The 18541-nt window shown below is 37.2% G+C and overlaps 1 protein-coding gene across 3 annotated transcripts; it reads right to left on the reverse strand.

Annotated features, from left to right (window-relative positions):
- Positions 1-598: 598 nt before the first annotated feature.
- Positions 599-16681, reverse strand: LOC149799618 (uncharacterized). 3 transcript variants are annotated; one of them, XM_089958957.1, is made up of 2 exons: positions 16296-16681; positions 599-2182 (listed from the first exon to the last, which is right to left on the reverse strand). In XM_089958957.1, the coding sequence occupies exon 2, from the start codon at positions 2102-2104 to the stop codon at positions 821-823; it is 1284 nt and encodes a 427-aa protein (XP_089815083.1). In that variant the 5' UTR covers positions 2105-2182; positions 16296-16681; the 3' UTR covers positions 599-820. The 3 variants fall into 3 exon arrangements, with proteins under 3 accessions (XP_089815083.1, XP_089815081.1, XP_089815082.1); XM_089958955.1 differs by having other exon boundaries at positions 599-2187; positions 16296-16680; XM_089958956.1 differs by lacking the exon at positions 16296-16681 and adding an exon at positions 2357-4220 and having other exon boundaries at positions 599-2187.
- Between the last annotated feature and the right edge of the window lie 1860 nt (positions 16682-18541).

Genomic DNA, 18541 nt, shown 5'->3' on the forward strand with positions numbered 1-18541 from the left:
AAAATATGAACTCGATTTGTCGGAAGGATATACTGCACTCACAAGTTCTTGCAGTATTCCATCCCAAAACTCGTTCATATTTTCTCATACAAATGCAGTAACCTATATATATATATATATATATATATATATATATATATATATATATATATATATATACGCAAAAGTGCCCCCATTCCGTTCCTTCACATGTCGCTTCAGGTTGAAATAATTTAGTGTTAAATAGGTCTTAGTCTTCATTCTGCGGCACAGCTACATCCATGTGCTAATATATTAGTACGCCATCATAGCTAAGCTACATCCATGTTCACCATTTGCATTAAAACGTGCCGAAACTTCACTTCTATTAAGCAGTGGTCTATTTTAAACTATTTATCGATGTCTCAAACTAAATTATTGCAGAAATAAAACTTTTTGAGCAGCAACCTGTTTAAGAGACCTTTATCACTTTATGAAGTTGTTGGTCTTCCAAGATGCAAAATTTTGACTTTGTATAAGTACGCACGCTTTTTTTCTTATTTCTTCTATTGTCACACGTGTTGTAAACTAACATGAAATCAGTTTAGCTTAACCTACAACAGTGTTTTGAAACATGTAGTAATGTCACACTTTTATTCAATCATTATAACACAGAAAAATAAATTTACATTTTGTGTAGCAAGATAAGATGTAGACGTGGTCAGATGCTGTTTGTGACTTGATTGTGTGATATTAATTAATTTAATTTCTTAATTTAAGTATGCACCCAGCGTTATCACTGATAAGCGGTATCATACTTTTTTACAGTGGACCGGATGACCAGACTTCGATATCGTTGTAATCACTCATCATCACCGTCTGAACTAGACTCAGTTTCGTGCCTTGCTCTTTGAAGATTCTTAATTAATTCACGATCGTTACCTAGCAACCGTTCCAAGGGCGGTATCATGAACTGAAATTGTTTATCTGTCAAATGTTTCAAAAGGTTCAAATTTGCGTCAAAGAAATGCGGCAAGTTTTTGGACTTAGCGAAGTCAAGCATTTTCCGCAGTAATGAACGAATACAAACGTCTTTATTCAGTCGCTGCCACCGTGGCGACTGGTCAATCACTTCGTCAAGGTCATGCATAAGTACTTGCTTTAATTTGTAAGGGTTGAACACTTGAAGTCTCCAGTCTTGCTTACACAATGAGCTGACCACTTTCACTGAATCCATTCTAAGTCCTTTGTCGGTCCTGGAAATCTTCTGCAATATCTTTTCCTCCCATGGTAAGAAACATACCCTCCATAGAAGATCTGAGGTTGGATCACGATCGGGGATGTTGATTTTTGGCACATAAAGTGGGTCATCATCGGAAATTAAAATGGCCGGAATAGCGGTCAGTTTTAATTTTGAAGTATAGATTACTTCAATAGTCTGCTCTATTTCGTCGAACCTGAGCTCTGGTTTGATATCATTCTCGAATGAATGCTTCTCGAATGCGTCTTGCATGATTTTGTACACTGCTTTGTTAACCTTATTCACCGACACATGCATGTCATCTTCTGATCTCAACAACTCATATCTGTCTCGCACTTCATAGCGTGTCTTCAAAGGCAGCCTTAACTGGATGTATTCCCTCCCAAACGTTTCTGTGTCCCACTTGAGATATCGTATAGAACGTATTGGCAGGAAAGCAATTGTCTGACTCTTACATTCGGTATGCCACGCAGCAATACCGTTCACTGGTATCGGAGAGATTATTTCCAGACCGTAGTCGTTTTTCTTAAAGGATTTCGCTACATCTCGCAACTTCATCATATTTTTGAACATACTCATCATCTTTTCCTTCGTCAACGTCTGCTTCAAAAGTCTCATCTGTGCCTCCTTGTCTATTACTGCCCTGTCTTCTGGGATGGTCGTCATTGTGTTTTCCCTCGGTATAGTAGAAACCTTTGTAGATAATTCGGTATTGTTTTTCTTGATGGCGGTAGGCTGCCTCTCCCTGGTGGAAGAGGCGCTAGATATCTTGGCAAGGACCATCTCTATCTCTCCTAGAAGCTTAGTTCCTTGTACGGTCTGGGTTCTCTGCCGAGTCATACCAGGAATGTACTTGTGGCTCGTCCTGCTGCCGGAAACTGCCATGACTCAGTGTCGTTGGTGGTTGCGTCTCAGATCCTTTTTCAGAAAGCACCGTTTTAGCTACATGACCATCTTTCCCGTCTTCTCTGAAAGAAAGAAACAAAACCTGAGGAAGTTCGCTATAAATCTTGTGAATGATACAGATTAAACCCATGTACAACATGTCACTGAAATGTACATATGAAAAGCATATGCAAATGTACCCTTAGAAAAATGGGAAGAAAAATTCTTTCTTTTTCAACTTTAGTTGCTAACCTGATCTTTTTTTAAATACTAGCTCAACTGTGGTCTTAAGCAACTTTGGCTTACTATCGTACTTTCAAGGAATAACATACAATTTCCCACGCTACTGGTCGACATGGCCATGATCGCGCCCACTTAATATGCAAGTGAAATCCAATTTAATGGAATACTTTCCTCTCATTGGTTAAAAGAAAATGACGCCTCCATTTATTTATAACTTATTTTTAGATGGCCAATGAAAAGGCAGTATTCTATTCAGCGCGTTATTCTTGCATATTAAGCGGGCGTGATCATGGCCATGTGGAGCAGTAGCGTGGGAAAACTGTCTGGCATTCCTTAAAGGTATGATAATAAGCCAAACATACGCATGCAAAGTCGAATGCCTGACCTAAACATTGGTGCCAAATTTATTACGCTACGCGAATGACTTGAGTTATCAGTGTATATCCTTAAATAGATCGCGTGAGAAAAGAGATAAGTGTCCTACCTTGTAGTTATTATGTAATACATATATGACATGTAAATTATAAGCAAAAGACACGAGCCCCTGTTTCCTTGTGAAAAACCGACTTCCTTGCACAAGAAGAAGCGCAATGACAACAATCGGTTCTCACTTGGTGATAGAGAGTAATAGAGATTTCAGCCGCCTGTGATATAATGATTCGACACAAAAAGCAGAAAGTTGGAAGTTCTCTCACCAAATCCATAAAAATAACCACTGAACCAAACTTAAAATAAACAAGTAGACCATACAACCGGTTGTGATTCGAAATCACGTATAAATATGTGGAGCACATAGCCCTGTGTAATTCGAAATAAATCAACAGAAGAAGACAACATACCACTGTGTGATTAAAAATAAGAAACATGTAGACTACATAACCCACTGTGATTCGAAAAAAAAATAATAAAATAATAAGATACTGAATGCAATAATGGTCAAAATATTATTATATAAAAATAATATCAAGTAACCAAAATCAGAGCCTTACATAAAAAAAGATGTAACCTTTCATAAGAGTGTTTTCAACTGATTTAATTTACCAGCAATACAATTGGAATGTCTAAGCAAAAGGACTTTTGCTATAAGGTACATCGACATATAACAAAGACATCTTAAATTTAATTTATGCTTAAATGTTAACTATTTAACTTCGCTTGACCACAACAAGTTTTTAAAATCTGCATTCAGTTTATTTAGCGGCGTTGAGCACTCGCGTACCATCTTTGAAATTGATAGAAACGGTACACCCTGCTTAAAGTTTTAAAGCTTATACTTAACGAGCTGAGTGGACTTTAGATGATTTAGGTTGGTAATTGTTGCTTTATATCTTTCTTCATACCCAGACCAAGTCAGACACATTTTGTTTTGTCATTATTACAAGATTAGACGATTTATCTTTCATCACCCGCAATGAAATCCTTTGTCCCTGCACATACAATACTACCGTACGTATCTGCGAGACAGCCGCTTTTATACAAGTAGCACATGGCCCTGAAATGCATGATGTTATCACTAACATTTAACCAATCAGGAGTCACTGTTATAATTCTTTCAAATTCGAGGACAATCGGATCATACCTTGAATGTATGTCAATAGCTGTTATTCAGACTACTTCGGCTATTTACGAAATAAAGCTTAACCGAGATGTTACAAATGAACGAAGGGTTCCGGATGGCTGAGTGGTCTGAAGCGCTCGCCTTTACCGATCGCGTGGGTTCGAGTCTTAGGCTCAGCTAATATGGGTATGTGAGAAAGCTTGCCAACAGTTTCCCGTGGGTCGGTGATTCATACCGGGGTTTTCCTCGAGTTCTTCCTCCACCAGTTATACTGGCCTCCATGTATGGCCTATCATTTGCTGAAAATGGCATTAAACCCACATAAACAACGAATGATCGAATTATTTGTTTAATGGTAACCTGTTGGTAATCCTACAGTCCAAATGTTCTTAAAGTTTTTGGACCGTTCCGATGGCCTATTAGTTAGGGCGTCTGCTCAGATGCCGGAGGACGCGGGTTCGAACCCCGGCCGAGCCATATAACATGCTTATAAAAATGGTACTAACAGCGCTCAGCATAAAGAGGTTGGTGTTAGGACTGGTCGGCCTGGTGTCAGGATAATGTGACTGGGTGGGATATCATGATACATGTCTGCGGCATGATGCCCAGTGATAGTCATCACTATTAACTGCCACACTGCAGACATCGTAGCGATATGACTGGAGAATTGTAAAAGCTACGTTCCAAATTCAAACCACACACACACACATACACACACACACACACACACTCACGCGTTTTTTGGGGGAGACCTAGATTAAATCTGTAGTGTTATCCTCGCAATCCGTCGAATGCTGACAATACCACTTGGGTTGGCAATTTCAGATTATTACGGTTGAACTCTGCGACCCATTCAAAATAGCAACCAATGCGTTAAGAACCACTACGGTAGTCAATCCAACTGTAGAAATAGCCGAGAAGATCGAATAGACTGGGTTTCCTTTTGTAAAGAAATTTATGGCGAACAAACGTACAATTTTAAGGTAAATTATTGGAGGCATTCAGTTTATTTTGTTGAAATAACGGAGGTACCTTCCTACGTTTATAACTTATTTACTTCTCGTTTTTCCTAATATGTTGAATACTGTAAATTTCAGAATTGTCGACCTTCGCAACAACTCTGAAGTATACGGTAAATGGCATATTTACCTTTATTCCATATGGACCTTAAACATATCAGTTTGAGAAAGGTGATGTGATGTGATTTTTATTTTTAACGTAGCTTTAACAATTTTTCAGTCATATCGCTACGATGTCTGCAGGGGCCCCGAGTGGCCGAGTGGTCTAAAGCGCTCTTCGTTACGGATCACTGCCATCTCACCTCTGTCTGCGGCGGTTCGAGTCTAAGATTCAGCCAATGTGGGTATGTGAGAAAGCTTGCCAGTAGCTTCTCGAGGGTCGGTGGTTCTTTCCGGGGTTTTCCCGGGTTCTTCCTCCACCATTAATACTGGCCGCCATGTATAGCCTATCGTGTGCTGAAAAATGGCGTTAAACCCCACAACAACAACAACAACAACAACGATGTCTGCAATTTGGCAGTTTATAGTGATGTCTAACACTGAGGCATCATGCCGCAGACATGTAGCATGATGTCCCACCCAGTCACATTATACTGACACCAGGCCGACCAGTCCTAACACTAACCTCTTAATGCTGAACGCCAAGCGAGGCAGCTGTTAATACCATTTTTTAAGTCTCTGGTATGACTCGGCCGGGGATTGAACCCACGACCTCCCGCATCCGAGGCGGACGCTCTAACCACTAGGCCACCGGAGCGGTTTGAGAAAGGTGTATTAAATTGACGTACAAAAATGCTAAAGACATCATGGACGATAAAGTCCTAATAAACTATATATTTTCACTCCCCACTAAAAAGAGTTCTGACTGGACTATACATTTTGTAATGGATAATCTTCTAAAACAAGCAACGAATATACAAACATACGCAATAAATATTAAATTCGAAGTTATTCTAAGCATCTTTACACAAACACTCGGATTCAAAGTTTTACGAGCCAAGTAGTTTTAACATTAATAACGCAAAGGACTCCCACGTTGAATTGCAAAGCTGTGCTTCGGTTGTTTGTTGTCGATACCTTGGGCTTAAGCTACAAAGGTTCGATTTTATATCTTAATAGGGTGAATAATACTTCATATTAAGTCTGTAACTATATATGCTCCTATACACTGTATCGAAACTGTTCAAGTTGGAACTCTCAGGTCGAGGGATCATTCAAACACTTGTAATTGTCAACGAAATCGGACCGCGTGGGAAACAATAATGCGCGACTGTAACGGGCCTTCTATATATATAGATCATTGACTCTCGCAGAGGGGCACAGGAGGGCAGTAATCTGGTTTATCAGTAGTGATTGATATAACGAGACCTTAGTGCATCGTCGTCGGGTTCCCGTATCTTTCTTCTTATGAGTACCTTTATTATGTTAATTCTTACATAGAAATAAGGTCTAGATAATACTCCGATAAAAGCATGCGAACAATAACAACAAAATATTTGCTATTAAATGGTTCATGCTGAAGACAACATACAATCTTTTCAATGATTAATCTTTAATACACGTGTGCAATGTACACATCATAATGGCATATGACCAGTTTTAAAAACAAAATAAACAAATTATTAAAATAAGAACTATATAACAATGGGGATAACAGTTTTGCATATAAATGAAAATATTAATAGAATTCAAACGTCATTGAGAATATTGCCATCCGACTTCTAGAGTGTCGTATAAGAAAACGTTTTATCAGTTTGGCGTGTGATTTAGAAGTTACATAAGAAACGAAAACTCGTTATGCAGCAGACAATAGGTGGTTTATTTTTGATAGCGTTCTCCTTGCCTTCCTAATGGTGTCACCCGGTGCGGTCCGCACCCCCCGCAGCCCCCTAGCGACGCCACTGCTTGCCTTCCTAAGTATGAATTTTCGCTTAAGCTATTTTAAGATAATATAGTTACATTTAAACGAGTCACGATGACTCAGTGTTTAGCCAGACTCTTACATTTAAACGAGTCACGATGACTCAGTGTTTAGCCAGACTCTCGGTAATTGTTTGGGCACTAAATAATGACACTTATTTTCAAGTGCCTTTTAAACCATTTAATCAATCAATGATTCAATCATTATTACATTTACGAGTTTAACAAAGAGACCCAAAATCACACAACCCTTGAAGTCTCTTGCAGACACTGTGTTCCTATGCGAAAATGTACGGTTTTTCTGTGCATACAAAACTCTCTTCTTATTCGAGTAATAAAGATAGATCCGTGATTATCTCAGAAGAATCATTCCCTTTGATTCCCATTACAGCAAATTTGTTTGCCAATATCTTGTGTCTAGGATCTCATTATTTATAACAAGTTCAAGAGGATACATTTATATTAAATCTGGGAGGAATGCTGTGTAAACTTTGAACATTAAGTTCAATTTAGTTTGAGCTTCTTCAAGTTCCATTATAAATTACATTGACTTCTGAATATGTAGGTATTAAGTCACTCTTCATCGAGTAAAATCATATATTTCACAAAATTGTTAAATACCATGCACCAACGTTGGCTATTTAAGTTTTAAATCATGTATGTAAAGTATGTAAAGACATTTATATAGATATTAGAACTACATTTAAAATATCCACAACTTGCATAATATGAATGAATCGTATTTACCTTTTGATGCAAAATTTAGAATATTTCAGCGGGACTGAAGTCAATTTCCTTTTAAATATCTTGTATTATTAAGCATATACACGCTGTTTCATCAAAATATGACGTGTCATTGCTAAAAAAAGGTATTAAAAATACTCAAAAGTGGAGAAGAAAAGAAAAAATATTTTAAGGAAATGACAAGGTTTATTTCAACATAAAAAGATTCTTTGAAGAAGCTCTTTGCCTAAACGATCCCACAGGCTGACTTGTTTTACCTTTTTATAGCTCTGAAACATTAAATAGGGATCACCTGTGAATCTGTTATACTAATATTATAAGAAGAAAAGAAAAACGCTTTTATGTCATGGTCTTTTTCTGTAGTACAATCAGGGTCACAGACAGGATTTGTGGGACCTAGGAAAAAATTCTCCAGTAGTCCCCTATGAATTATAAATAAATTTTCTATCTTCAGCGACAGGCCCCTTGACCGTTGTGGGCGCCTGGAATTTTGTCCTGTCATACCCTGTCCGCGACACTGAGTACAGTGGATATTTTAAGTACAGAAAAGCAGTATAGTGAAAAGCGTCTGTAGTGGTTAGAACGTCCGCCTTGATACGTGAGGTCGCGGGTTCGAACCCCGGCCGAGTCACACCAAAGACATACAAATGGTACTTGCAATTGCCTCTCTTGGCTCTCAGCATTAAGAAGTTAGTATTAGGACTGGTCGGCCTGGTATCAGAATAATCTGACCGGGTGGGACATGATGCTAACATGTTGAAAACATTGTTAGTTGATTCTGTTGCAGAAATATTACCGGATGTACACCTTGCACTCCAGGATAACAACTATTTTAAAATCGGAAAAAACCCCAATCGGATTATAAAACTGGACACACTATTTTTATATTATGTATGCAAGTTGAAACTATATCAGCAATTTCGCTCTTTAGGACTATCAAGAAATGTAAATTTGAAATGTCATAAATATACCATAATACCACAATAGTTTGTTTTCTTCAATTTATTTTTGAGGTTTGAATGCACAAAAGCGGCCTGTATTTTAGATAATATTTTTAAAAATAAATTTTGTCTAACTGAGGAGTAAAAGGAAGATGTTTTTGATTGCATTACGGTGTGTCTTTTTGTTCCACGTGATGTAGAAATCTTGAAACAAGTATTATTATTATTATTATTATTATTATTATTATTATTTATCTTGGACTAGATGCATTCCAAAATAGAATTAGCGCATGTAGCACAGTGATCGTATGGAACACTTAGCTTTCAGTAAAGAACACAAATTAAGTGTGTCTGGATTGTACCGCTCGCCTTCCGCCTCCGCGGTTCCAGGTTTAGGGCTATTTTTCGATACATGCAGCAGAAAGTCGCCGCTCATCTTAGATAGGCATTTTTCTCAAGGTTTTCAGATTTGGTAGTCACATCTATGACCAATCAAAAAAATGTGGAAAACAATTTCAACACAAAATGAAATGTATTCAAATATGCACTTATCAGGAAGAATTAAATAACACATGTCACCTCATGCTGATAACACTGATGCTTCCCAGGTGTGACACCTGATCCCCAACATTACAATATCAGTTTTTATCTAATAATATTAACCACAGTGGTAATCATTGGCAGATGAAGTTATTCCTGTTCTTCACCCCCCGAGAGACAGATTATAATCCTGTCAAATTGTGTATGACCTGGTCCCGCTTCCATAATTCATCTCAGCCCTGAGTGACATCTCGACTTAAAAATTCGAACTCTTGCTGTTTGTAAAGCACCTTATGATAACGGAATAAAAAAAAATAAACGCCTTTGAAATGAGTATTTAACTGTTTTAAAAGTGATATTTTTACATAGCAATCTAACATAACGTAGAACTTTACAGGTTGGCTTGTATTTATTGTGCGATACTCCTAGTTGAAAATTTATTCACACAAATTGATCTTGGATAGAACAGAATGACGAAAATTTTCCGGGCGCAAAAAGCAGTACAATAATTGTACAGCATATAAAGAAGTTTCCACATCATATAATAACAATTGTCATCTTAAGACAGCTCTGGCGTTCCATAGCAACGGCTACACAGTCCAGTACTGGATCTGCCGAACTGTCGGTCCACAAACTGTACAATACACCTTGGTAATACAAGTGACCTCATATCGAAAACGTCATACTGAACTGATCGCGTCATTTCTAGCTGCGCAGTAAACGATCAATTTACAAAGGCTAACTACCTTAGACACAATTTATAAAGAACTGGATAGTTTGAAACTTCCGGTGATGACCTTAAACATAACTTAATTGTTAAAAAATACAGAGGGACAACTTTGTGTTGAGTACCTACTCAAGTTGATAAGTTTATGAAAGCCAGGCTTGGGATTAGTACGATATCGATTTCCCATATCTACATGTTTACGTCGGATGTAGATAGCAGTTTTATATTAAACTTAAATTATGCCAACAGGCGTCAGCTATATTAATCTCCATTGTCTATCATTATGTCGACCTTCGTTATCTTTCGGAACATAATCTAGACTTTCTGGCGATGACAGGAACAAACCCCATCTAAAGTAAAGTAGCTACCATTGCATATGTACGTACCCTGCATATTAAATGACTTATGTCAATGTCAATAGTATGCACCATGATAGCGTTCATTACAGTGCCGTATCGACTGCGATAACTTATTCTTGGTCGAAATGTTTCCAGGTTTATTGTTTAAAGGCATAAACTTACATTATAATTTTTTTTTTACTACACGACTGAAATGTGCAGATTATACGGTAAATGCGTCATAATGGTTTTGACATGGTTCGATTCTGCGTTTCGCACTTTAGCGTGTGACTGAGTTCTCTGCCACTTTCTGGCGATTTCTTTTTTGTTGTTGTTGTTGTTGGACTGCATAACTCCATGAAAGTGTACTGACGTAGTCGTAATTTTCTTCAGCTAGACCTCTCCCGTGGCTTCATGAGATCTGCGCCATTAAAGGTCTGTCAATTTAAAGTGGAACAAAGGTTTCTTAAAGTGTGGAAAAGTGATTTGATTTACGATTGAGATTATGTGACGTAAAAAAAATCATTGTGATGGCAAGATGACATTATGTTTTGCATCATCGTGCAGCCGGAAGAAACTCAACAGTTTCCTTCAAGCAGGGAAAAAAATCAGACGCAAACGTATAATTGACTTACCCAATTTGAAAGAAAACAAGAAACCAAACAACACATACTTCTTCCGCATTAAAGCAGTACTCAACCTACAATATGGGTGTTTCTTAAGGTCGAGGTGCATGCTGACTGGTAAATGTGAAGTTTCTTTGATATCCGGGTACCCTAGGTAGTCGGTTAAAACATCCATGGTACTAATGTTTTACGCAGCGTACCCGGATGTTCCTTTGATATCCTGTTATGCTTACTCAATAATCTTGGCTTGAATTACTGAAGAAAGTATGTCAAGATTTTGTAGAGAGCGAGAAATGTTTCCGTACTGTCGCTTTCAACAAATCTGGCCAAAGCGATTTCTATTGGACCCCCAACGGGTTTGAAGATGTAAAGAATAAGTCCTAGGTGCCCTGCTGCATATCATCGAGAGACGACCACGTGAAGTAGGAGCCATGGTGGTTTAGTAGCTAGCGCGCTATTCTCGCGATCGAAAAGATACGGGTTTGAATACAGCTGTTGAATCAGTTGGATCGTCTAGTGCTGTGCTTATATAGGCAACGCTCTTTACTCCATTTGCCTCTGTTCTAAATAACTGACTTATGTTCCTGTGCCGTAATTAAACAACATAAAAACCAGCAACAATAAATTACAAGCAAAATCCGTTTCGTTTAGGGATCACAATGGCAGAAATATTCTTGGATTTCATACTTTATCAAAATATAACCCTTGAGTATGTTGAACTTTTCAGGATGAAAATATTATCCGCCATTGTTGATCACAGGTAGGAGGAATAAAACAAGTTAAAGACATGTTCATTAAACCTTTGAGAACTCTCTTCTAGTAGGGCACTACACATTGTACTGAGACCAGATGCATAGGAAATACGCTATTACCAGTTCATCGATTGGTCTCAACGTTTTATTAAAGATTTCTTTAATGAAAAAAAAGTAAATGTATCCTTCCCCTCAAAACTATACAACTTAGTTTCACGGCATCAGTGATAAAGCTAAATGACCAAAAGAGCCTGTCAATAATGTCTGAACAGGAGCCATTCTGTCGTGATATATATACATGCTAGGTCGGACCATGACACGTCAATGTATTCACAACCAATGGAGTCTAACGTTTGTGCCAAAATCGAACTTTGCTGTCTTATCAAATGCAACTTCTTACAGTAGACAGCTGGTGTCTTAAAACAACATCCACATATCACTGCATCTACAAGATTAGGAAGAGTATATATATATATATATATATATATATATATATATATATATATATATATATATATATATATATATATATATATATATATATGTGTGTGTGTGTGTGTGTGTGTGTGTGTGTGTTTGCTAAGTTTGATGATCTGATTTTTTGTTTTGTTTACTTATCATCAGGTTTACAAAACGCAGTGCTTTTTTAATTTCCAATCATCTTTGTCGCAATATAATAATCAAACAGTTTACTTCCTCTAAGTGCTTTCTCGACTTCCTCTGTGTTTATATTCACATATAGGACTATAGCATTCTATATGCGAAGGGGTTTTGCTATTTATTGCTATTGAGACAGACTATTTACATCTGAGTTGTCTCTTAAGATACTGATATTACCCTTATCGGCTATCCCCTATACTAATTACGTTCATTGTGTATCTCTCATTTTTTTAAAATTAATTTTTATGAAATCCAGTATATTATTTATAAACTTATATGAACCAAGACTATCTTATTTATGTGAGGCACTACTTTGGACACAACATATTAAGAAACCAGCATATGTAGCAAATATTTTTTTTGTGACACAGTAGTTTAGTCGAAATAAAATGACTGTAGCTAATAGTGGAACAGATCTTTCCAGATCGGGCCGAATCACACTTGTTTATTTTGTCATCCTACGCAAATGTCAAATAGGCTGATCTCAGTAAACATGTTATTTTCTGTTTATGCTTTGTGCAAACAACATTCTTCACTGGTTATCAAATCTCCAGGAAAAATTATCCGATAAAAATATGAACGATTTATGCAATAACACCTATTGGCTCATTGTGGTTATACCTATCAGGGTTTATATTCTCTATCAATGTCACACAAAGCGTTAGATTATGTATCATATCTCATTGTCGATATGAAACAAAGCGTTGGATTATGTGTAATATCTAATTGTCAATCTAAAACAAAGCGTTGAATGGTGTGTCGTATCTCTCTGTCCATATAAAACACAAAGTGTTGAATAGTGTGCCATATCTCTGATGAATTGAATATTATCTATATAATCTATAAATTTAGTAAAATTTTCTCATGGGAAAATTTTTCTTTGCATTTTGACTCATAACGATATTGGATACATCAAGATCTGTACAAGGTGTGAAATTTTATTAAAATGTAAATTAAACATTCCACGTGTCATGATACGGTAACAAAAACTTTATCACACATAAACTATTCATAAACGTGCACAAATAAATCTGCACACGTTAAAAAAATATAAGGTAATTATATATGGAAATATTATTAATTGTAATTAGTTGTTCATTCATGCTGTTCTTTCAGAAAGGCAGAAAGACTATGTAAGAAAGAAAACATCTGTGTGATTCAACATTTACATTCAAGTAATTAATTATGCTCATATGTAGTGTCAAAATATCTTGGCAGAATAGTAATTATATTACATAATGTAAAATGTCCATAAGGTGGCTTTTATTTTCATGAATTTTTTAAATTTTGTTTTGTTTCTCGTCCTCGTACAGAATCTCAAGGAAAATAGTAAGTAAGTGAATTAGTTATAAAACACTCATCCAGTTATGTTTATCTATAATTTATTTATTTCAGTAGATAGACACACAATGAACAAGTTATTCCTGAATGTAACACTTAAAAGTTTAGTCAGCAAAACAATTTGCTTCAACAAGCTAACAAGATGAGACTCTGACGCTTGATCTCAGATTCGTAAGACATGAAATGATCAATTCCATCCAAAGTATATTGTTTGTATCGTTTCAATATCAGCATGTGAAAAGGCATGACATTTTTTTGTCATAATGCTGATGACCATAACCTTTGACCTTTAATACTCTTACTATGAACCTTCGAGATTATGGTTAACAGTCCCTTTTCGTACAATGTGCATACCATCCCATTCTGATTCAAATCCCATCTCCACTGTCCTACGTGAAGATTTGATAGCGACCGCTTAGGGGTCATATTCTAGTGACCTTTGAATTAGCCAATAGAAATGTAGTGTTCAGAAAAAAGAAAGTAAATCAAATCATTCGGCACACATTGATGCTACTCAGCTGTACTCTTCAGTCTCCCAAACGCGAAAATATAAAACTTCATATGATTGGCTGATAAAAGTAGCGATTATGGTAATAACATAAGTCACCAGAACATGACTCTTAAGAGGTTGCTCTCAAATCTTCACGTAGGACAACGGAGATCTGATTTTATTCAGACTGCATACCCTCTTTTCTAATGACAAATCTTAGCCTTTGTTATACACGGTGCATGAGTATTAAGTCCAGATTTGCCCCAAACAGCTAGCCTATCTCATCCATAGGTGTAACGGGAGCAGCGTCGGGTGGTAGAGCCTCGGACTGGTAATCCAAGTGTCGCGGGTTCGATACCCGCCCAGCCCAACCCAGATAAACTGCCTCGATGTGTCCTTGGGAAAGGCACTTAGATCCCATTTCCTCGGCACGACAAACCAACGGCGACAACAAAACAAAAACATAGGTGTGACACAGGTAACTAATTGGGGTATCGATATTCAGTCCAGATCTGCCCCACACTGCCTGCCTATTTGGTCAAGAAGTATGACATAGCTAAAATTTTGTTTTAACTAAGGTGTGGGTATTGAGTCCAGGTCTGTAGCATTTCTCTTAGGTGAAGTATAGGTGAGACATGGGTAACACTTTACTCTACTTCGGGTGTAGGTTCAGAATCCAAATCTGCCCCAGACCGCTAGCGTACTTCGTCCGCAAAGCATAGTTTATACATGGGTAACACTTTGTCCTACATCGGGTATGGATACAAAAACCAGATTTGCCCCAGACCTCTAGCGTATTTCGTCCTCAAAACATAGATGAGACATAAATAACGCTCATCAAACAGCGTAGCCGACGCAGGCACCAACCTTATGTTTTTACAGTTTGTGCAGTTTTTCCGACATCACTGTATATACAATAATGCAATTAACGTATTTATTATTCCTGTAATGTGCTTAGTAAAACGCCACATGCAAAAGCTGGTCTTAGTGACCTACATTTTACGCTGTTCTTGCATTTAGTTCAGTTTCTCTGATACAATTGTATGTATAACCCTGAAACTCTATGGTTTATTCGTCGCAGACGATGATTTCCATAAAAAGCAAAGTAGGTCATTGGTAGCAACTTTTCACGCTCCAGTGATTACGGTAAATTCTGCATTTAGCTCTTTGTCGCGAACATTGTTCCAGGTACAACCGTGAAACTTCGTGGCACGGGCATCTGGGAGGGTACTATTAGTAGGTCATAGTTACCTACTTTTGGTCCTCAAGTGATCATATACACGCCTGTCGTGAAATCTGACCATATATGAAGTTACTACTGACACAAGCCAAGAAGATATGCCTACGTAGAAGTGACTAGCATGTACTTTGGATATTTCTTTTTTATTTACATATAGTTGTTGAGGGTTTAACGTCATTTTCATCACATGATAGGCTTTACATGGCGGCCAGTATATCTGGTGGAGGAAGAACCCGGGGAAATATCCGGCAAGAACCACCGACACACAGGAAGCTAGTGGCAAGCTTTCTCACATACCCACATTGGCCTAGTCCAAGACTCGAACCAAAGCGGACAGTGGTGAGGTGAAGACGAGCGCCTTAGACCATTCGGCTACCCGTATTTAGCCCAGTGTCCTGGATACTGTTGCATGCATGATCATGAAACTTTATATATGTGCACTTTTATTTATCATTTTATATTAGCACCCATCATGAGTAAATTGAGGTTGTACTGACCTGCTTTTCTTGAAAATGAGGTTCTGCTAAGTGGCTTTTTTTGTCTTTTTTTCCTTTTCGCTTGTTGTTGTTGTTGTTTTGTTTTGATTTAGCTAGCATTGAAGGAGGTGCAACATTTCATTGTTGGTTCATTCTTAGCACAGACCTTCAAAGTTTGATCAATCATAAGCGTGAAAAAGAAATTATTTCATGGATTGGAACCACAGTATCAACACCGTTTCACTCGCGTCCTCTTCTGATACTTTTCTAAATAATCGTTGCTTTTCTTGTTGTTCTTGTTGACATGGTGCAATTAGGACGAGATGCTATTGTTATGGTACACATTATGAGAAATTTAAACAATTAGTTCACTGCAATATTTTCAAAAACGCACCTTTCTATCCACACCCGCTCCCCTTCAACCATAAGCATAATATGTTTAGACACTGTATATGATATGCTAAGAGGAAAATTAACAAACCATCTACGAAGTGCTAAAGCAGATAATGACAGAGTTGTCATATTTGCATCGTGTCTTAGAAAATGTGATTTTATGAATTTTTATAACATACTTACCTGTGCTTTATATATCTCTTCCAGGTATCCGTGAGAAATATTAACCTTCCATCGGAGTAATGAACTTCGTTTAATGTCGCTAACTCCCCAGATTATACGTTGATAAAAGAATAATTCCAGTTATTGATACACCGTGACGCTTAATATAACATCATACAACAGGTGGTTGTCAGTTAAACATTGACAAATGAAGTCCGTATCGGTCGATAGCTGCAAGATGTAATCAAATACCGTATGGTCATAAAATACCACATCACTCAAGCTAAAAGTCTCAAATTCAGTAAAAATTCTTTGCTTTATTACTTTTTCACATCATAAATCACCATGGCACAATTTCGAGTCCCCGTTCGACTACTCTAACTCCTGTGCATGGTAGGTAACAACTCCAAAGATAGGACATTACATTGGCGTTTATTAGGACGAGATGCTATTGTTTTTGCGCTGCATGGGGTATTTCACAGTACATTGTTGTCAGCGAACATATTTGAACTAATTTAACATGTACACGCTAAGGCCAACTTGTAACTGGCAAATAGTTTGCAGTTAACTTAATCAGCATTGTGTATTCAAAAATGGAACATGCAATTATAGGAAAAGAATAGAGAGCAGTGCATTGTTCTGTAACTACTGGCTATACATTTAAAGATAACTTCTAATAAGAAAGGTAGCGATAACAATACTATGGTAAACTGCTTGGAGGAAAGGTGGAACATTTCTTACCTTGAAATATGGACATAATTCATTTTCGCAGTTGGTAATTGTCTCCCAATTAGCTCGTGGCTATAATTACAGTAGGATAAATAATGATGTATTTGATAAATCAAGAGAGAGAGAGAGAGAGAGAATGATTGAACACATACATATGTGTATATGTGTGTGTGTGAGAGAGAGATAGAGAAGGATTGCACGCACACACACCAACACAGAGAGAGAGAGAGAAAGAGAGAGAGGACTATTTCAAATATAAGGGAATGAGAGGCACAGCGATAATGACATCCGGAAAACAGATAAAAGGAGAGAAAACAATAAACAGAAACAGAATTGTATCTAGTGTTGGATTGCTTTACTGTTAACTGTAAGTAGCATGGCCCACATGAAAGGTGGGGGGGTAGGGAGGGGTGACTTCTCTGGACCTTTCCGCTTAAACATCAATCAGATGTGAACAAAAAAAACCATTTTTTTTATCTGGGCCAATGGGACCGATTATAAGAAGGTTTGTTTGTCAAGACTTTTGTAGCTTAAAGTGATGTATCTGATGTCATCTTTTCCTGCGATCTCCAGAGTTGCCAAATATCCCATCGGGGCTTCGAACTTCTTTGGATTACTCTTAGTGTACATTTTAATATACATTTTAATATTACATGTTTTTACTAAGCATGTCTTTTTTAATCCCAATTTTTTCTAGCAACTTTAATTTAGGGTTCTGCAGAACACAGTATGACGTTTCGGGCTGTGGTATAGACCATTTTCAGAATATATTCATGTATTCATGTGACTCTGGGTCAACGAATCCAAAACGAGGCTAAGCTAGGCACCAGCTTCATTTTACCTCGCAACCATGGCTGCTACAATTGATACTGGCAAGGGAAAAATAGTTACGAATATTTTTATGTTACATTGTGCAATGACAATGGTAGAATTCACATAGATTTAAGCTTCCACTATATTGCATCAGTGAAGAAGATGGAGCTTCGTAGAAAATGGATTGTTGCAATAGGTCGTGATGAGGGGCCGAATGTTAAGAAAATAATCTGGATGAATGTTGGTGTGTTTGTTTTTTCTTCTGAATGATGTAATAAAGTGAAATCAAAACGCAAAATAGGTTATATCGTCGAAGCAAATGAGTGTATGTATCTGTATTATATAATGGTAGGTTTCTAAAAATGTTACCCTAGTACCATTCCACAAAACAGGGTCATCGAAATCTCTGCGTACCTCCACGCAGCGCATTCATCTCAGCGATTATGAATTGATATACGAGTAGTAATTACAGAAAAAGTGAATATTATTATCTAGTTGAAAAAATAAATAGAAACAGTAGAATGAAAATGACCAAAATAGAGAAGAGATATAGCACCAGTAAAATGAAAACGACGAGAGGACAAGTTGAATAAAATTGAGAGAGAGAGAGATAGAGAGAGAAATAACGTGAATGGATACAAATTAATGAAACTGTTGATAAAACCTATTGATATGTGTAAACGTAAGGAAAAGTGCACACTTATATCACAGGCCATTGAAATTAT

The sequence above is a fragment of the Sinohyriopsis cumingii genome, chromosome 5 (genome assembly GCF_028554795.1).
Source record: "Sinohyriopsis cumingii isolate HCF-2022 chromosome 5, ASM2855479v2, whole genome shotgun sequence".
Taxonomy (NCBI): Eukaryota; Metazoa; Mollusca; class Bivalvia; order Unionida; family Unionidae; genus Sinohyriopsis; species Sinohyriopsis cumingii.